Source organism: Carassius auratus, unplaced genomic scaffold (genome assembly GCF_003368295.1).
Source record: "Carassius auratus strain Wakin unplaced genomic scaffold, ASM336829v1 scaf_tig00007449, whole genome shotgun sequence".
Taxonomy (NCBI): Eukaryota; Metazoa; Chordata; class Actinopteri; order Cypriniformes; family Cyprinidae; genus Carassius; species Carassius auratus.
Genome location: NW_020523851.1, coordinates 6,716 through 26,986, shown reverse-complemented (window position 1 = coordinate 26,986; position 20,271 = coordinate 6,716). Strand labels below are relative to the sequence as shown.

The following is a 20,271-nucleotide window of genomic DNA, read 5'->3' as shown; positions in this document are numbered from 1 at the left end:
AGGAATGTAAAAATGTCAGCTTTTGAATGACAAACACATTTGGGAGTTATACCTAATAAACCTGAACAGAACTTGTCACGTCATGTTCTGATATTTTTAAGCATCCTACAGCATCTGATTGTCACTGAATGTAATTTCCAGTTTTATAATATAATAACACAAATATTTTAACACTTTTTTTTTCAAATAGTAATACTGCTTAATATTCATATGTTATTATGCATTATGCTTTATATGTATTACAATAAAAGATTATGGAAAAAAAATGTATGGACTTTTTTAAATTATACTTTTTAAGAGAATACATTTTTTACTTTAAGCCCCACTAAACAAATATCAAAATTCATTTTAATTCAGAAATTAGAAACATGTTTATTATATAAAACTCGGTGTACAAGTCATCTGTCGGAAATGCATTTCTAATAAGTCTGTGCACATGCATTTTAGTACTTTAGGAACTGTGAATTATAACTTAAATTGTTTCATGTTTAATAAGGTACCTGGAATATACTATGAACCTAGAAAAGATACGCAAACAGGACACCTCTTCTACCATTGGGTACATTGGCAGTAATATTATAGGCCAACCTTTGACGTGGGACTTTGTCAGGACAAAGCTGGGACTATTTCTTCAAATTGTAAGTATGCCAGACACCATAAAGAGAAATACTTTTAGAGATAATACTAGAGATAATACTTTTGGTATTATTCAGCAGGTACGGTACTGGACCATTCACTTTCTCCGGATTGATTCAAGACGTGCTCTGCACACCATTTGAACTCAGTCAGGTACATGACCTTTGACCTTAGAACCACTCTGCAAACTATTGCATGCACTGTGAGAGGCTTATGAGACATAACTTGACTTAAGTGTCATATCCTTGCTGTCTTTGTTCAGTCTAAACATTTTCAAAAGGACAACGCTGAGACCAGATTCGAATCAGGAACTCAAGCGTTGCAGCAGGCCATGATTACATGAACAAGGAGGCGGTTCTGCAGTGGTTTCTCTCAGGATCAGCGTAAAACTCACATCTCTGTGAGTAATTCAGTCATTTTAACTGGAAGTTCAAAAACAATCATTCTGTCACCACTTACCCACCCTCAAGTCATTCAAATCCAGATGATTTCTTACTTCTGATGCTTCTTCCAGGCCTCATGTGATTCATTATCCTGTAACCTGATAAAATGGATGCTAACAGTATTTTGTCAGGGTTGTTTTTACCCAAGTGCATCGTAACAAAAGGGACAGCCCTCCTGGAGAACCTGAGAAATGTATTAACTCAAGGACACATCAGTGCTCTGATATTTACATAAAAGACTTTACTAAATACACTGACAGTGGATCCCTCAGCACTGAATAAACAGGAACCCGTTTCAGAACTTGTGTATAATTAGTGGTCAAGCATCACTATTATTATCATTATCGGCTCATATTCAGTGCTCATATTCAGTAATTTGCTCTTATTGAATGCATCCTGCAATTTTGATAATATGTAAAAAGTATAAGCATACACAACCATTCAAATATTTGGGGTCAGTATTTTTAATTGAATGAGTGAATTTAATTGATCACAAGTTACAGTGAAGACATTTATACTGTAAATTCACATATCTACTGTTCTTTTGAACTTTCTATTCAGTGAAGAACCTTTAAAAAAAATGTCTCCACAAAAATATTAAGCAGGACGATTTCAACATTGATAATAATAAGAAATGTTACCTGAGCCGCTAAAAATTCAGCTTTTCCATCACTGGAATAAATAACATTTTAAAATATATTTGTTACGTTCATGAACTTTCTGTTCCCTTATTTGGTCACCTTCCTCCTTGTTTTGGTTAATTGATTATTCCCCACCTGTCTCTAGTCCCTCATTACCTTCTGTGTGCTTAAATACACTGTCTGTTTAGTTCTTCTTTCGTCCGTTGATTGAATGTTGCAATCTGGAATGTCAATGTATCTGTGAATGTCTATGTTAATGCTGAATGTAATATAGTTATATGTCTGTTAGTCTCCTTCGTCATCCAGTAAAACTCCTCATTTGATCACTATCCTCCTCTAGCACTTGTCTTTCGTTTAGCACTACCTCACTTGTAACAATATTATAATAGAAAAATAGCTTAAAAAAAAAAATTGCGATAGTATTTCACAATATTACTGTTTTTCCGATCAAATTAATGTAGCCTCCTGTGAGCATAAGAGACTTTTTACTGACCACAACGTTTCAATGGTTTTTAAGGCCCATTTTTTGATATTTCGAAATCATAATTTCGAGCTGTGTTAGTTTGGTCAGCATATTTTTAGTGTGCATCTTCCTCTTTTCTGAAAGAGCTTATACAATTGGCAATAAAGACACCTAACTTCAAAATATGTTAAAGGATGCTGCTTGACATCCGCTGAGTCTTTTCCTTTGATAACCACTGTCTTAACCACATGAAAGCAAGGTGGCTGTCTTCATAAGCATTTAAAATATTAACTTGGAATGGGCATAAAGCGATTTCAAGACTCAAGAATAATGTACTGTAATTACTCTGAAACGATCACAAATAAGCCCTTTGACCAAGTTTAACTTGGCAAACAAAAAGTCTCATGCAAAGTCAAAATCAAAAGTAAAATCTAAAGACATACAGTATTTGCCATTGTTTTGTTGATTTTGAAAATGAGAACTATGCAAACATTTCGGGCTTGACTAACGGTTTTCTGCAGAAGTGGCACGGACACAACCACAGCATGATTCATCACAGTCACCACTATTTAATCACACGCACTTCATGACTGTCTGCACAGACTTGATCCTGTCCTGGCCCCATCATTAACTCCTGGGACTTCATTTCAACTCTGCGGTCATGGGAAAGGCTTTTATATCAGTAGGCCTTTAGGGTTTGTGCTATTAGGGTTGGGCGTTGTGTCCGTCCTCACCATTTTTTCTTTGTCAGTGGTCTATACTAAAGAGAAACGGAGAAACGAAGTAAAGTCCACAAATGGGACCCAAGCGGTGACGACTGCAGCTCCCTACAGCACCCCAGCTCCATCGAACGAGCCCTGGGACAAGTACAGACTGCCTGACACTCTTCTTCCTAAATACTACAACGTGACGCTTTGGCCACGGTTGGTGCCGGACGAGCATGGAATGTACATTTTCAATGGGAAATCTGGAGTTGCATTCACGTGCGTCAAGGAAACCAACCTGATCATTATTCATTCCAATAAGCTGAACTTGACCTTGACCTCGGAGAAGCACCATGCCAGGCTGTCGGGTTTGGGAGGGACAAGCGCTCCGGGCATTCTGAAAACCTGGTTTCAAACACAAACACAGTTCATGGTGATTCAGCTGAAAGAAAAACTACAAGTTGGAAAATCTTATTGGCTCTACATGGAATTCCATGGAGAGCTGTCAGATGATCTAGAAGGATTTTACAAAAGCCAATACACAGAAAATGGTGTAAAAAAGTAAGACGTAACTTTTATTACTGCTGACATTAATTGAATAAGAAAGGGTTGAAAAGTAAATTCTTATAATACTAACTAATTAAATGAGAAACCATAATACAAACTTAATTCATTTTATGAATGTAAAATAATACATGATACCATTTATAATTAATTATGTATTATTTAAGTGGGTAGTTTACTAACACTTTATGTACAAAATAACTTAGCTTATTTATTGTTTACTTATGTATAGGTATTTAGATCCTGCAACCAGTTAAAAAAACTGTATGTTTTTTCCCACAAATTTGAATAATCTTTTAGATTTAAGCTCTACTGTGGTGTACAAATGTTTTATGTATCTCAATACAAAACTGAATGTATATATATATATATATATATATATATATATATATATATATATATATAATATATATATATATATATATGAAGCTTTAAAAGTTTTGCAAGAATTATAAAAACACACCATAAGAAACTTCTGTAACATTTTATAATTATTATTATAATTTTATTTTAATTCATTCATAAGTTTGTTATAATTATTGAAGATTTGATATAAGCATCTGCTAAATGCAAAATGTAAATTAATTACTAGGCGTTCTGGATGGTTCCCTTTGTTCCACTGAATTTTGAACAAAACATTTATGAAACAAAAAAACATTTAGCTAGGGGGAAGTCATGGCTCGAGTATCAGTTCCGGCAAGGATTGTAGGTGGGGACCAGAGCTTTCTTCACCATCAATACCACGACTGAGGTGATACCCTTGAGTAAGGCACTGAGCTCCCAACAGCTCCCCAATCACTGCAGCATTGGCTGCCCACTGTTGTGGGTGTGTGTTCACGGTGTATGTGTGCACTTGAATGGGTTAAATGTAGACCACAAATTTTGATTATGGGTCACCATGCTTGGCTACACGCCTTGGCTACACGCCTTGGCTACACGCCTTGGCTACACGCCTTGGCTACACGCCTTGGCTACACGCCTTGGCTACACGTGGGGAAGTCGTGGCCTAATGGTTAGAGCATCAGACTCCCAATCGAAGGGTTGTGAGTTCTAGTCTTGGGCCGGACGGAATTGTGGGTGGGGGTAGTGTATTAACAGCTCTCTCTCCACCTTCAATACCACGACTTAGGTGCCCTTGAGCAAGGCATTGAACCCCCAACTGCTCCCCGGGCGCTGCAGCATAAATGGCTGCCCACTGCTCCGGGTGTGTGCTCACAGTGTGCTCATAGTGTGTGTGTGTGTGTGTTCACTGCTCTGTGTGTGTGTCCATTTCGGATGGGTTAAATGCAGAGCACAAATTCTGAGTATGTGCCACCATACTTGGCTGAATGTCACTTCACTTCACTTCACTCACTTATAAAGACATTTGCAAGCTAAGCTAGAAAAATGGCATGTCTAACTGAGATAACTTTAATCATGGTAGAGTTGTTGCCACAACACAAATGCAGCCCACTGCTGCCCGGAACGCTTTCCCCTGCTTTGATGAGCCGTCAATGAAGGCCGTCTTCCATCTGACTCTCCTCCACCCTCCTGGAACTGTGGCCCTTGCTAATGGCATGGAGCTGGGTGAGTGCTCACATTAATGATTGATGATATTTTATATCATTAACATATTTTTTTATAAGGATGATTTGCTTGTGTTAATTGAGAAAATAATTAAGCCATTTTTTAAATTGAAATAACTTGTATATAATAAATATAATTTAAATTATGAAATAACACATATGCTTCTGGATTACAGGGGATGCATAACTTTTATTTCAAACAAACATAAAACAAAATAGTATAGTGTTAAAAACAACTACATCTACATCGTGGTCTTAACAGTAAGACACATTACATCCCCTTGGAATTATAAGGTTCTATCTGCATTCCGAGTAGTTTTGAGATATTGAGCTTTAAAATTTTTGTGTTCCATTCGACTGTGTAGTTAGAACCTTATTGGTTTTTAAATAAAAAGTCCCATAATGTACACAACATCAAAAAATCTATCACATAATGTAAATACGTTGGCACTGAATAAGAATATGTGAATAGATCAATTTTGATATTTTATAATTTTGACCTTATAATTCCAAGGGGACGATTAGCAATCTGAGATTCTGAGCTCAAAATCCTTTTTGAAGCTGAAGACATATAACCAGTCTGAAAGAATTTGAAGTTTAGAGCTTATTAGTTATGTCAGATTGATTGATTAAAGTTGTATAATGCTATCCTTGATTGTTTGATGGTTTCTAACTTGCTCTTTAATCACTTAAGCCCCTTTCACACTGCCAATCCTGCAAATACACGGGTAAAGTGTTCCGGAAATTGTTCCCGGGTCGCTAGATTTTGCACTTTCACACTGCCAGTGATGACCCGGGATATGTGCGTGCTTTCACACACAACCCGTAAGGATCCCGTAACGACACGTGACATCAGCGCGTGATGTGTAATGTACGAGTCGAAAATGTTAGGCACATTATACTTTCACTGAAGCAAGAAAACGATCTCAGCGTCAGCGCGAAAAATGAGGAACTAACTGATCTCTGCTTCATTACAGTTTGCACATATTTTTTCATTGCGAACGTTGATCATCCTTCTGAACAGCTGGTAAAAGAGTCATCACTTCGACACGGCTTTAGATCTGGCTTTTGTTCACACATCGCTCATCCCGGGTTGAACCCGGTGTTGTGCCCAATTTCGACCCCCTGCCAAATTATTACCCTCCTCGTTCAAATCGCTACCTGATTTTCTAATCCTAACCTCACCCCCAATCCTAACCCCTCCCCCAAACCTACTCCTAAACCTGCCAAGGGTGGTAATAATTTGTCAGGGGGTCAAAATTGGGCACAACACCGGCAATGTTACTAGGTCCCCGACCCAGGTTCAATGCCGGAATCAATCCCGGGACGTGTTTGCTTTCACACAGAAGGCGACCCGGCAATGTTCCGGCAATATGCCGGGTCCGACGTGCAGTGTGAAAGGGGCTTTACTGAGGCCATATTTTCACATCAGTATTTAAAAATACAAACAGTTATTTTCAATAAGTTTATTTTTTTCTCCAAACTATTCAAAAGCCTGGGGTCAGTAGGATTTAAATGTTTTTTTTTGGCATTATTATTATTTTTATTTAACAATATTGCATTAAATTGATCAAAAGTGACAGTAAAGACGTTTAGAATGTTACAAAAAATCAACAAAGAACCCATCATGGTTTCCAGTTTTCAACATTGATCATAAGAAGAAATGTTACTTGATCACCAAATCAGATATCAGATCATGATTTCTGAAGGATCATGTGACACCAAAGACTAGAATAATGCATGGCTACTGAAAATTCAGCTTTTCCATCAGGATTAAATGGCAATACACACACACACACATATAAATCTTATAGACCCCAACTTTTGACCCTATACTTCATGGATTTATCTGTGGACATATTTTAATTCGTCCCTCATCTTCTGATTTTCCCTTAGGCACTGAACGCATCACTATAGACAGTAAAGAAGTTTTACAGACCAGATTTGAGCCAACTCAGAAAATGTCAACATATCTGCTGGCCTTTATCGTCAGCGAATTTACCAAAATACAATCCCCACTAGAGGCCAATGTTTTGGTAGACATTCAAGACCAACTCTCTCTCTTGCTCCCTTCTTTCCTTTTATACATGTATTTGAAATGAAGATATAAAATTAAAAATGGGTATTAAATATACTGATTTCTATTACATAATTTCCATTATTTTTAGCAACATGCATGAATTTATTTGTCTTTTTAGATCAGAATATGGGGACGTAGAGAAGCCATTGAAAGTGGTCATGGAGATTATGCCCTCAATGTGACATTCCCTATTTTGAAGTTTTTAGAAAAATATTACAACACCACATACCCTCTATCCAAATCAGGTGAGAGTTTCAAACTTTGGGTCTCAGTTTTCAGGGTTTTGGACTGTCACTTTGTTTTATGTTTTTGTTTCCTGTGTCTAGTGTCAGCACATGGCCTTGTTAAGTTATTTTCTCGGCCATGTGCTCCTTTAGCCCCTCCTCCTTGTTTCCTCTTTACCACACCCTCTTGTTAGCCTAGTTGGTCTAATTGTGCTCACCTGTCCCTCATGTGTTTTCCTCCCTAATTATAGTGCACCTTACACTTTTGTGTTTGCTGGATCGTGGTCATTCACACCCCCTCTGTCTCTGTCTGAATATTTGTCCATGTCTCCCTGTCTGGTTGGTCTTGTGCCCTTGTTTTGTCTAGTCCTTGTAATTTCATGTTCTTGTCTTGCTCCTTGTTTTAGTAATTTGTTTGTTCTTGCCTTTTGCTTTTATTTGTAATATTTAGTTTTTCTAGTCTTGATTCTTGGCTTTGTTTGTTTTATTCTGAGTTGGTTAAATTGGTAATTTCTTACTTTGTTACTTTAACCTTTTATTAGTTCACTGGTCTATATTTTTCCTTGTCTTGAGTTTAATTTGTGTTTTTGTGGAGCTTTGTCCGGTCTAGTCTTGTGTTCAAGTTCTTGACCTGTGCCCATGTGTCCTGTCCTGGTTCAACCTGCCTGGCATTTGGTCTGTCTCAGAGTCTGTGGTCAACAAGTTCCTGAGCTCTGCTCTATGGTGCCTTGTGCGGTCTTCTCTATTAGCCTGGTCTTGCTGCCCCCTCTGTTGCCAAAGTATTCTGAAGCCTTCCCAGTGGCATTCCCTAGCTGTTCCTGTTGTGGCATCTTGTGCACTTCACCACCCTCTTGTATCAGTCTTTTGTCAATAAACCCTTGTTATATCTCACTGCAATTTGGTCCTCTTTCCTAAATCCTTGACATCAATCCATTAACACTAATAGCAGTCAGACTAATACTTTCTTCTCCATAGACCAAGTTGCATTGCCTGATTTTGCTGCTGGAGCAATGGAAAACTGGGGTCTGGTCACTTACAGAGAGCAATCACTTTTCTATGATCCTAAAGTGTCCTCTAATGAAGATAAAGAATGGGTGGTCACTGTAATCGCACATGAACTTGCACACATGGTATGTAGAGCATGTGTCTATGTTTTTTTTTTCTTTCTAAAAATAGTGCTATTTAACTAAATCAAATTAATTTATATGAGTTAATATATTGACTAGTGGTTTGGAAACCTCGTGACCATGAGATGGTGGAACGACCTGTGGCTCAATGAAGGTTTTGCAAGTTATGTTTCATATCTTGGAGCTGATTATGCTGAACCCACCTGGAATATTGTAAGTTTTTTAGATATATATATATATATATATTTTGCCACCTGCCCTCTGTCAAGGCACACAAAATGAACTGTCTTTTCTCTCCTGAAGAAAGAGCTGATGGTGCAGCAACAGGTTCAGAGAGCGTTTGCCGTCGACTCTCTTGTTTCCTCCCACCCCCTTTCTTCACGAGAAGACGAAATCATCACACCTGATCAGATCAATCAGCTATTTGATACCATCACGTATAGCAAGGTTGTGCTAAAGACAGCTTGAAATATCACTATTAAACAGTGTCATATTTCAGCATTAATTTAATGCTGTCGTTTCAGGGGGCTGCAGTCCTGAGAATGCTTTCTGAGTTTCTGACAGAGTCTGTCTTTGCTAAAGGACTTCATGTATGTCTGAAGGGTTTGGGGATTTAAAGTTTGAGGCATTATGATGTGTTCATTCGACTGGCTTTTTCACAGTCTAACCACCGTGTATGATTTCCACAGTACTATTTGCAAGAGTATGCATTCAGCAACACTGTGTACACAGATCTTTGGAAGAAACTGCAGGAAGTAAGTTGCAAAAATAATGCAATGGAATCAATAAATATTAGTGTGAGTCTGTTTGTGTTTACAACGACAATTTTTTTTTTTTTTAGGTTGTAGATGCAGATTCGGGAATCCAGCTCCCAGACTCAGTCAATGAAATCATGAATCGCTGGATTCTTCAGATGGGTTTCCCTGTCGTAACTATTGACACTCGAACAGGAAGTATCTCTCAGCAGCACTTCCTGATACACCCAGAGGCAGTAGTGTACAAGCCATCTGACTACAAGTATGTTTACGCTGACAAATGTGCCAACAGAGTCCTGTCCTTTTAAAGTATACTGAGTGTATGTTCAAAAATGATTGCAGTTATGAATGGATTGTGCCAATCAAATGGATGAAGAATGGCCAAAACATGGGCCAGCACTGGCTGCGTAATAAAACAGCTTCATACGAACCCATGAAGACTGAAACAGACTGGTTATTGGCCAACCTGAATGTCACGGGATACTACAGGGTTAATTATGATCCCCAGAACTGGGAACGTCTCCTCAAACAACTGACTACAAATCATAAAGTAAGTCGCTCATTACCTTTCATTTCATTTTAAACATTGAGCATCAAAGAAGCATACCTGAATAAAATCCCCAAAATAATCAGTTTAAAGTAAGCATCACAAATGATCCATTTAGCATCCATATATATATATATATATAATAACATAGAATAACATTTGTTATTTCCCTGTTCTCACATAGATTATTCCAGTTCTTAATAGGGGCCAGATCATAGATGATGCATTTAATTTGGCGAGGTAAGCTCTTGCTGCAAATATATTTCATCAGTGGACAAAATGAACTGGCTGTAAATAATGACATTATTGGGAATCTGAATATGATTATTCGTAGGGCACAGATAATCAGCATAACCTTGGCTCTGAGAACAACCGAGTATCTGTACGAGGAGAAGGAGTACATACCGTGGGAATCTGCAATTAGCAATTTACAGTACTTTTCCTCATGTTTGACCGAACAGAAGTCTATGGACCTTTGCAGGTATCTTTGTTTACTTATTACAAAATATAACATATCTGTATCACACATATATATATATATATTAGGGGTGTAACGATACGCGTATTCGTATTGAACCGTTCGGTACGAGGCTTTCGGTTCGGTACGCGGTACGCATTATGTACCGAACGGTTCGTTGGACTAATTAATTAAATTTGGAAAATAAAAAAAGGTGTGTGAAATATAATGTTATGCGTTCAACAAGGTAGCCCAATAACCCAAACGACGTAACAGGCAATGCCCCTGACACCCCCGAAGAAAAAAAAACACCAACTTATATGTTTATGTTAGGCTACTCAGTCAGGCGCTCGCTCACTCAGTACGCGCTGAAGGCTCGGTACTACGAGCCCCGCACGTCACCTGTAGGAGAGAAAAAACATCAATCCGTGGCGACGGTTTTGCAATCCGTCCCCTCAGTTTATAAACCGTGCTCATGAATTAATAAACTGTTCACTCGGTTTAACAAATCGTACCCAGGATTAACAAACCGTGCCCACGAATTCCCAGTCCGTGCGTTTAGATTGTGTAAACCGTACCCTCGGTTTTTGAATCCGTACCCACGAATTCATAATCCGTGCGCACGCTTTCGCAATCCGTTCCCTCGGATTTGAAAACTGACACGCATTTTACACTTAACAGTGAAACATGCATCTAACTCCGGCAGGTGGGGTGAGGTGGGTGGAGCTTAGTATAATAAAATCACAAAAATAAGTCTTCATGTTAAGAAAGAATTGTACACAAGCATTTCCAAAACTGTCCAAAGGTTATTTAAAAATAAAGCAATTCACAAATTATTTTATGACAAATATTTTTACTGTCTTGTACTCATTTATTTAGCCTACAAATTAAAATTATAAAAAATAACTTTATTTTTATTTGTATCATTATTATATATTATTAAACAGGTTATGCATAAGAATCTTTTATCCAAAATAACTTACAAAAGAGGAAAAAATTACTCCAGAGTCAGTCACAATGCCAGGTTTATTGCACAATAATAATCAAGTGCTATTATAGATTATCAGCAATTGAACAAGATTTTAATGCACATCTTTCTTATTAAATCTTTGTATTCCACCTCGTACTACACTTGATAGAGAATCACTTAAGACACTTTGCTGTAAACCTATTCCACATAATAATATTCAATAAAACTGTATGTTAACACGTAGGAGTTTGCTGCATGAATCCGTGAGTACGGTTTACAAATCCGAGGGAACGGATTGCGAAAGCGTGCGCACGGATTATGAATTCGTGGGTACGGATTCAAAAACCGAGGGTACGGTTTACAAAATCTAAGTGCACGGATTGGAAATTCGTGGGCACGGTTTGTTAATCCGTGGGCACGATTTGTTAAATCGAGTGAACAGTTTATGAATTCGTGAGTACGGTTTATAAACTGAGGGGACGGATTGCAAAACCGTCGCCACGGATTGCTTTTTTTTTCTCCTACAGGTGACGTCCCGGGCTCCGTATACGGACATCACCGCAGCGAATGGTGCATTTACGTTATAGCCGCGGATATGAGACCTTACTCTGTAGTGGAAAACGCAGGTTTTAAGAACATGCTTAATGTAATTGAGCCCCATTACAATATTCCTTCACGAGCCCATTTCAGACAGACCGTAATTCCTGCTTTGTTCCAAAAAACATAAGCCCAAATAGAGAACCAACTGAGTAAAAACACACTCAATATAAAGAGTTATAGAGTTCCATATAAAAAGACTTACATCTTTGTATTTGTTCATAACCACTACAACAATATTACATTTAATTTTTAAAATTTTTTTATAAGGAGCTATTTTTGTTTTATACAGTATGCTGCTAAGAAAACACCATAGAAGATGGGTAAAGAATAGCTCCATCATTGTTCAATGTAAAAAAAAACACATACTTTGTTAGTTTTAATAAATAAAACATTTTTTAAAAAATCAAGGAAATTTATCTGCCAATTTTTTCTTTTTGCTGTATCTAAAACGTACCGAACCGTACCGAACCGAACCGTGACATCAGTGTATTGAACCGAACCGAACCGTGAATTTTGTGAACCGTTACACCCCTAATATATATATATATATATATATATATATATATATACAGTATATATCATTTATACATTTCTTTACAACACTGCAGAGTTACCTGCGGAGAAAGGTGCAGCCTCTTTTTGACCACTTCAAAGTTATCACATCAAACTGGACTCAGAAACCTCCAAGATACATGGACCAGTAAATACACCATCACTTTGTTCACAGTTTATTCTAAATATTAGTGACACCACAATGAGCCACCACAATCACTTACAACTTTAATTAAAATAATTTAACTTTATGAAAAGCATGAAGCTGTTATGAAGAATTTTAAAGGGGTCACATCATGAGAAATCAAATTGTTCTTGATTTTTGGAAAAAGTTAAAGTAGGCTACTGTGAAAACTTTCTCCTCATTGCTTGTTCTGTATTGACGTCAGACAGGCCACAAGAAGAAATGACCACCCACATACACACTTTAACATTACCACAGTGAAGTACTGAGGAAATGATATGCTATTCACAAACACAAGACTAATGTGGTAAATATGAATCAAGTGTAGGTTAATCTGGCAGAGCTTGTGCTAACCACAGGTAATTTTCCATGCAAAGAGGATGTTTACTTAGAAGTGATATAGGCACAACCGCAAAAACAGCTCGTTTCAGAGACGGGGGTGAAATATGGTCATGAAAGACTAAATTATAACAGTTATAACCGTTATTACTAGAGAAAAAACTAAGTGGACCTCAAAGGGGAAAAAAGCATGATATGAACCCTTTAAAAGAGAAGTTACATAACACTTCTGTTTTTGCATAAAAAAATAGTCATATAAGGGATGTTCACTATAGGGGAAATTTAACTAAAATATTGTTTGTGTGACTTCTGTTTTTAGATACAACCAAGTAAATGCAATCTTAATGGCCTGCAAAACTGGAGTGAAAGGATGTTCAGAGCTCACTAGCATGTGGTACAGACAGTGGATGAAGAACCCTGAGAGTAACCCGTATGAAAACCACTTCTCTCAGTCTGAAATCTGAATTCAGTTCATACCAGTTCAGATCAGCTCTTTCTTATTCTGCTGATTCACTTGAATCTAGTTCAGTTCAGTGATTCAGTTCCACTCTGAATTCAATTCATGCCAGTTCATCTCTTTCTAGGTCCATTCATGCCATTAATCTTAGTTTAGTTCAGCTAATCGGTTTCATTCAGTGCAATTCAAATCAGTATTCAGTTTAAGTCAGTTCAATTCACTTCTTTTGAATTATTTTCAATCTCTTTATGGGAGCCAAGTTCAATTAAAGGGCTATTTCACCCAAAAATGAAATGTGAATGGGGGTTGGATTAGAGATTACGATTTATAAAGTTTTAAGTATGGAAATTTTTCTTACACAAATGCATTGCTTCGCTTCAGAAGACCTTTATAGCTTCCCACAGATCCATGTCGAGAACATTTTATGATGTACTTTTTTTGTCTTCAAATTCTCAACCCTCATTCGCTGCCATCATTTTTCAAATATAATTCTGATTGTATTCATCTGATAGATGAAAGTCATCCACACCGATGGCTTGAGGGAAGTAAATCATTGGGTGAACTATCCCTTTAATTCCCCCTTTAGCTCTTGATTTTAGTTGAATTCAGTACATTTTCTTTTAATTCAAGTCAGAATTCATTTCAAGCCATTTCAGTGCAGTTTATTCTATATCTAGGAGTTCAGTTCAGTTCCACTCTGAATTTAGTTCAGTCCAGTCCATGCCACTGATTTTAGTTTAGTTCAGTTAATAAATTTGATTCAGTTTAAGTCACAATTCAGTTCTCACTTATTTCTAGTTCTTTTTAAATCTTTTTATGGGAGTTTAATTCAATTCAGTTCCAGTAAAGATCTTTCTAAGTCTATTGATGTCACAGATTTTAGTTTAGTTCAGCAAGTCAAATTTAATTCAGTTCAATTCAGAATTCAGTTAAAACAATCTCAGGTCTTTCTAGTTCTGTTCATTCAGATATTGTTCAGTTTAATTCAAATCAGTTCACTTCAGATCTTTCTGGTTTGGTTCAGTTCCATTCAATATTTATTTATTTATTTATTTATTTATTTATTTATTTATTTATTTCTCTCTTAAGAATTGCCCCAAATCTGAAGACCACTGTGTACTGCACTGCCATTGCCGCTGGTGGTGTTGAAGAGTGGGATTTCGGATGGCAGATGTTCAGGAACTGTACCATTGCTGCAGAGGCGAGGAAGCTGTTATTTGGTCTGTCATGCACTAGAGAGTCCTGGCTGTTAAACAGGTGAGTCCTATATACTGCATCTTACAACATAAACCACCAAAAAAAAAAAAAGGTAATGCTTTAAATTGATCAAACGTGACAGTAAAGACATTCCATTTAAAAAAATGGTTTTCTTTTTAACTTTCTATTAATCAGAGAATCATAAAAATTATAATTCGACAATAGTTAATGCTTTTTGAGCAGCAAATCAGCGTATGGGAATTATGGGAAGATGCTGGAAATTCAGCTTTGCATCATAGGAATAAATAACATTTTAAGATATATTCAAACGTAAAACAGTTCTTTTAAATTGCAATATTTGCAATGATTTCACTGTATTTTATGATCAAAGAAATGCAGCTTTTATGAGCATAAGAGGCTAGTTTTAAAATGTCTTACTGACCCAAACTTGTGAATGGTCGTGTATACCGTAAATGCTATATGATGGAAGTCTGTTTATTTTAATGTATTTATTTTAATGGTTTAATGTAATGAATACTCATTTAATTGCCTGTTTTCTGAAGGTACCTGGAATTCACAACAGACCCAAATCTGGTCAGGAAGCAGGACGTTACCTCCGCCATTGTGTATATTTCAGGCAATGTAATAGGGCAGCCGTTGGTTTGGGACTTTATCAGAGCCAACTGGAAACGTTTAACTGAAGAGTAAGCACTGTTTTTCCTTCTTTCTTTCTCAGTGTATATTTATAACCTCTACTGATACGTTTTATCATGTGATCTCCACAGTTATGATGATGGATTCTTCTTTTTTGGAAGACTTATCCAAGGCATCACAAAAAAGTTTTCTACAAAATTTGAACTGCAACAGGTTTGAGCCATTTGAATAAGAAGTTTTATTTGCAAATGCAAAACAAATATGATTACACTTCTGTTTAAATGTCTAGGGCCGGTATGATTTTTCAAATGTTTTTGAACGCCTCATCAAAATACAGTTTATTTTATTGATAAAATAGTAAAAAATAGTAATTGCGAAACTATTACAGTAGAAAATCATTATTTTCATTTGCAATACTATTTTAAATTTGTAATTTATTCATTTGATGGCAAGGCTCGAGTAATATTTATTATTATTATTATTATTATTATTATTATTATTATTACCAATGATAAAACAGTTGTGCTTAATATTTTTTTCTGGAACCCAAGAGACATTTTTATTCTATGCTGAATGGAAAGTTCAAAAGAACAGCACTTATTTGAAATATAAATCTTTTGTGACTTTTAAATGTTTTGACTGTCACTTTTGATCACTTGAGTGTATCTTTGCTTTTATTTCAAATTATTAACTTCTAAAAAATCTTACTGACCTCAGACTTTTAAAAAGTGTATGTATGGAATATATATATATATATATATATATATATATATATATATATATATATATATATATATATATATATATATATATATATATATATAATATTAGTAGTGCTGTCAAATGATTAAAAATGATTAATCGTAAATAATCACATCCAAAACATTTGATTATATAATATATGCATGTGTATATTTATTATGTAGATACACATATATGTATATATTTAAGAAATATCTTATCTTATATCTTTAAAAAAAATTATGTTTGGTAGACATAAACCATAAATAGAAAATATGAAAATGTGTGACTCATCCCTTTTTTTTTTTTTTTTTTTTTTTTTTTTTTTTTTACAAATCACAGTTGCAGAGATTTAAAGAGGACATCGAAGCAAGCGGTTTTAGTTTTGGTATGCACGCAATAGAGCAGGCCATTGAACAGACAAAAGCCAACGTGAAATGGGTTTCTGAAAACAAAGCAAACGTGATGAACTGGCTGACTCAACAATCAGCCTAATCAATCACTCTCATTATCAATGTTTCTGGAGAATATTTTCATACTAACATGAGTATGCCATTTATTTATGTTTTGAAAACAAATACAGACATTTTCTCATCAAGTCCGTTTATCAGCCGTTCTGTGCCTTTAATTAGTAAATAAGAGTGATTAAATATTCTGCAGTATGTTATAATGGTTGTTTATAATTATGATGTCAATTTTCCTTCGCTTAAAAAATGTTTGTATGCATTTAAATATTTAGCAATAAACATCAAATATATTTTATATTCAAAATCATCAGTTTGATAGTGTATTGTCATTTATGATGATCATTTTTTCATTAATGATTTATTGGCAATTCTTCATAGAACAAGTAGTTTTGTTGGCTTTTTTCTTTTTATGAATGTCAACCTGAAATCAAAAGCTTGTCGTTTTAATTGTTTTTGAAAAACCTATGGAGGAAATGAATGGGAAAAATACTGCTTTTGCACATACTGCTTATGAAAGATGAACTAACAGCATCCACAGTGGACCTTCAGTAATTGTAACGGCACATTACAGGACTTCTTGTTTCTAGAATATCTAGATGAACGTGGTCAGTTCTTCTTTGTTTCTACAACTAGATGAACATGGTCGGTTCTTCTGTGTCATTATGGCCTCAACAGAGGAAGTAGACAAGACAGGACAAATGGCAGGAAGGGAGGATGAGGAAGTGATTCATTATCATGGTGTCTGAAAGCAGCTGCAGAATCGTCACCTTCAGGAATCTTACGACTTTTACCACACAGAAACGGACATCGAAGAACAGCTGTCACTCACGTCACTAATGGTGCTATTAATATCTTTAATGCAGTCACAGCATTTGTATTATTGCTGTGTAGTCTTTGTCCAAGATGTAGATGAGCTTGTTTCTTCATCGGAAGAGATTTAGAGAAATTTATCATTACATCACTTGATCATCAATGGATCCTCTGCAGTGAATGGGTGCCGTCAGAATGGAGGAAGGGTTATTATGGACTTGTATTTTAGCCAGAAATTATGGTTTAAAGTTAAAAGGACTTAATTATGGATTTGTTTCTTACAAACACACAGCTTTTCACTTCATTTGTTAATTTATGGACTAGAGTTCTGTTGATTACTGGTGGATATTTGTGTTGTTTTTATCAGCTGTTTGGACTCTCATTCTGACGGCACCCATTCACTTCAGAAGATACATTAGTGAGCAAGTGATATAATGCTAGATTCCTCTAAATCTGTTTCAATGAACAAAGAAAACTCATCTGGGATGATCCAATGGAATATTCAGCAATTTTTCATTTTGGGGTGAACTTTTCCTAGTACCTCGAGACAATTTAAGGTATCAGGAAACAAGTCAGTTTATCTTTTTGGCTTGTAAGAGGCATCAGATCTTGCATTTCAGAAGAAGAGTCCCACAGAGCTTCATTTAAGGTCTAAGGGGCATTAAAGGAGCTCAGCTGTGAGAGTTAGTTTACTTTACTTCCCACATTAATGCTCCCTCTGCAGGGCTGTTTCCTTAAATGTGTGAATTACAGCGGGATGGAGTGACCGTCACAGCTGTCTCTCATTAGGATGCTGCTTAACTGGATCTGCTTTGTGTTGTACATTGTTTAAAGAGCATAATATTGAAATCATTTGTATGTAACAATAAAAAACAAATCACAAAAGTGATGAAAAAAGTGACATTCCAAGGCTTTATTTTCCAGAAAATTCATAAATATTAATATATTTTGAAACATAGAAAAATATAAATAGCTGTACAAACATTTACAAATATAGTCTTTCATTTTCATTATTGTACAAACATTAAATGCAAATTGATATCTGCATTAAGATTGTGCATTTCAGACCATTTTGATCAGCACTGTCCATGGAATGAATTGTCCTGCTCGAGAAACCAAAATTCTGGAGCTGGGATTGAAAGGAAATCACCTTCGACTGGAGTCTGGAAGAATAAAATACAGATCAAATTAAGAAAGAGAACAGGAGCATTTTTTATTACTCTATTAAATTGTTAAAATGCAAAGAATTGAATTATTATTATTATTATTATTATGGAAACATATGTTATATATATATAACACATCACAATAACCAGGTTTATTATAGTAAACTAAATCTAAAACCAAACCCATAATTTTTCTTTTACTTAAAATAAATGTTAAAAAAATATATATATTTTTTTATAAATTAAAAGCCTGGTCCCTGGGAAACTAAATAAACCTAACAACTTGAATAAATAAATAAATAATAATAATAATAATAACTATATAGAAAAAATCCCCAAATCTAATAAACATGTAAAAAAAATAGAACAACGCTATAATAGTATATCAGTTTTACACACAAAAAAACCCTTAAGTATAACATTTCCTATAAAGTCTGTATTTATTTTGTATTTAAATGTAATAATAAATATTATTATCTAAAATAGTATCTAAATACTGTTGGAGTACCATGCACACACCTGAGAACAGGTCATAGATGGGAACTGCTGAGCTGGGAAACTTCTGAAAGGATCTGAAGGGGTCGCAGTGAAGCTGTCGAAGATGGTTGACGCAGCGTTGACCTCGGCCTGAGATCCACGATGTTCCTCGTCTTCACTGAGTTCCAGCTGAGCGGACAGGCAGGAGATGTACTGGATAGTGAGCCGCAGCGTCTCGATCTTGGTCAAGGTTTTTCCGACAGGAGCCACTGATGGAGGCAGGTACGTCCTGAGGTGATGAAGAGCTTTCGTCAGATCTCTCATCCTCAGCTTCTCACGTTCACTTGCCGTTTGCCGCTTCACTCCAGGGAATTTTGACCTTGGCCGTCCGGTTCTCTTGGGGGGCTGGACCTTGCTCTTCTCCTGGGTGGTGATGCTGTCATGAGGGAAGATCTGCAGTATGTCCTGTCCCGCTCTGCTAGGGTTAGCCGGAGGGGAGAAGCCGCAGGAATCGAGGGAAGAGGTTGGAGACAGGCTGCTGCAGGCGCTGTAGTATCCCGCATCTGATACAGCGTAGCTCTGATCCAGAAGGTTCTCGCAGTCAAACTTGGAAGCGCTGCTGTCTTGGAGCTGAAGAGAAGAGCTGGAGATATCCATGGCTGCAGATTTGGGGAATTCTCTGCTGAATGAGGCTGTGGTTTCTGGAGGAGCGCGCTCCTGCTGTATATATCCTCTGTGAGGTGTGAGTTGGCACCTCAGTGGATCCCAGTCAGTACTTGAGAGGAGAAGTGACACCAGAAGTAGGGGGTCTGTGGGAAAGAGCAGCTTCCCCTGCCTCAGATGTGAGGTGTGAGGGCCAGGAAAAGAGATAGATAGATAGATAGATAGATAGATAGATAGATAGATAGATAGATAGATAGATAGATAGATAGATAGATAGATAGACTCATGATGCAATGAACAAAACTGAAAATTGCAAACAGCAACAATGTTGATTTTTGAGTGTATTTATTGTAACGATTATAATTAAAATTGATTCAGATACATGTAAACAACAATAATTGTATGTGTAAAAAAGCATATAGGTGAGTACAGTACTATTAAATAGCACTATATATAAAATAGTGTACTAAATTAGAAGAGCATCTACTATTTTTTTTTTTTTTTTTATTATTTATACAATGTTAACATAAATCTTGATGGCCATACACCAGTTTACAATATATTAAAATATAAAAGCTACTATAAAACAATACTTGAATTTTGTGATCCAATAAATGCTGCATTGGTGAGCATAAGAGATAATTTAAAAATATATATAACTGATCCCAAAATTCATAAAGGTAGTATGCATATACAGTAATACACACACACACACACTTGCAGTTTGCAAATTCAAAGACCAGCTACATGTAATATTTTTAAAATGATTAAAAAATATACATTTTTAA

The 20,271-nt window shown here is 36.1% G+C and overlaps 1 protein-coding gene and 1 pseudogene across 1 annotated transcript; one reads left to right on the top strand and one right to left on the bottom strand.

The window, feature by feature from the left end:
• The first annotated feature begins 512 nt into the window (after positions 1 to 512).
• Positions 513 to 18,078, top strand: LOC113071499 (aminopeptidase N-like; annotated as a pseudogene).
• LOC113071497 (mesoderm posterior protein 1-like) lies at positions 18,074 to 19,604 on the bottom strand. Its single transcript, XM_026244844.1, has 2 exons — positions 18,863 to 19,604; positions 18,074 to 18,340 (listed from the first exon to the last, which is right to left on the bottom strand). The coding sequence occupies exons 1-2, from the start codon at positions 19,475 to 19,477 to the stop codon at positions 18,254 to 18,256; spliced, it is 702 nt and encodes a 233-aa protein (XP_026100629.1). The 5' UTR covers positions 19,478 to 19,604; the 3' UTR covers positions 18,074 to 18,253.
• Between the last annotated feature and the right edge of the window lie 667 nt (positions 19,605 to 20,271).

Excerpts from the sequence above, each read along its gene's own strand:
- LOC113071497 (XM_026244844.1), bottom strand. The coding sequence starts at position 19,477 with ATGGATATCTCCAGCTCTTCTCTTCAGCTCCAAGACAGCAGCGCTTCC. Across the intron at positions 18,341-18,862 it reads CATCTATGACCTGTTCTCAG|ACTCCAGTCGAAGGTGATTT; the intron begins GTGTGTGCATGG and ends TTATTCTTCCAG.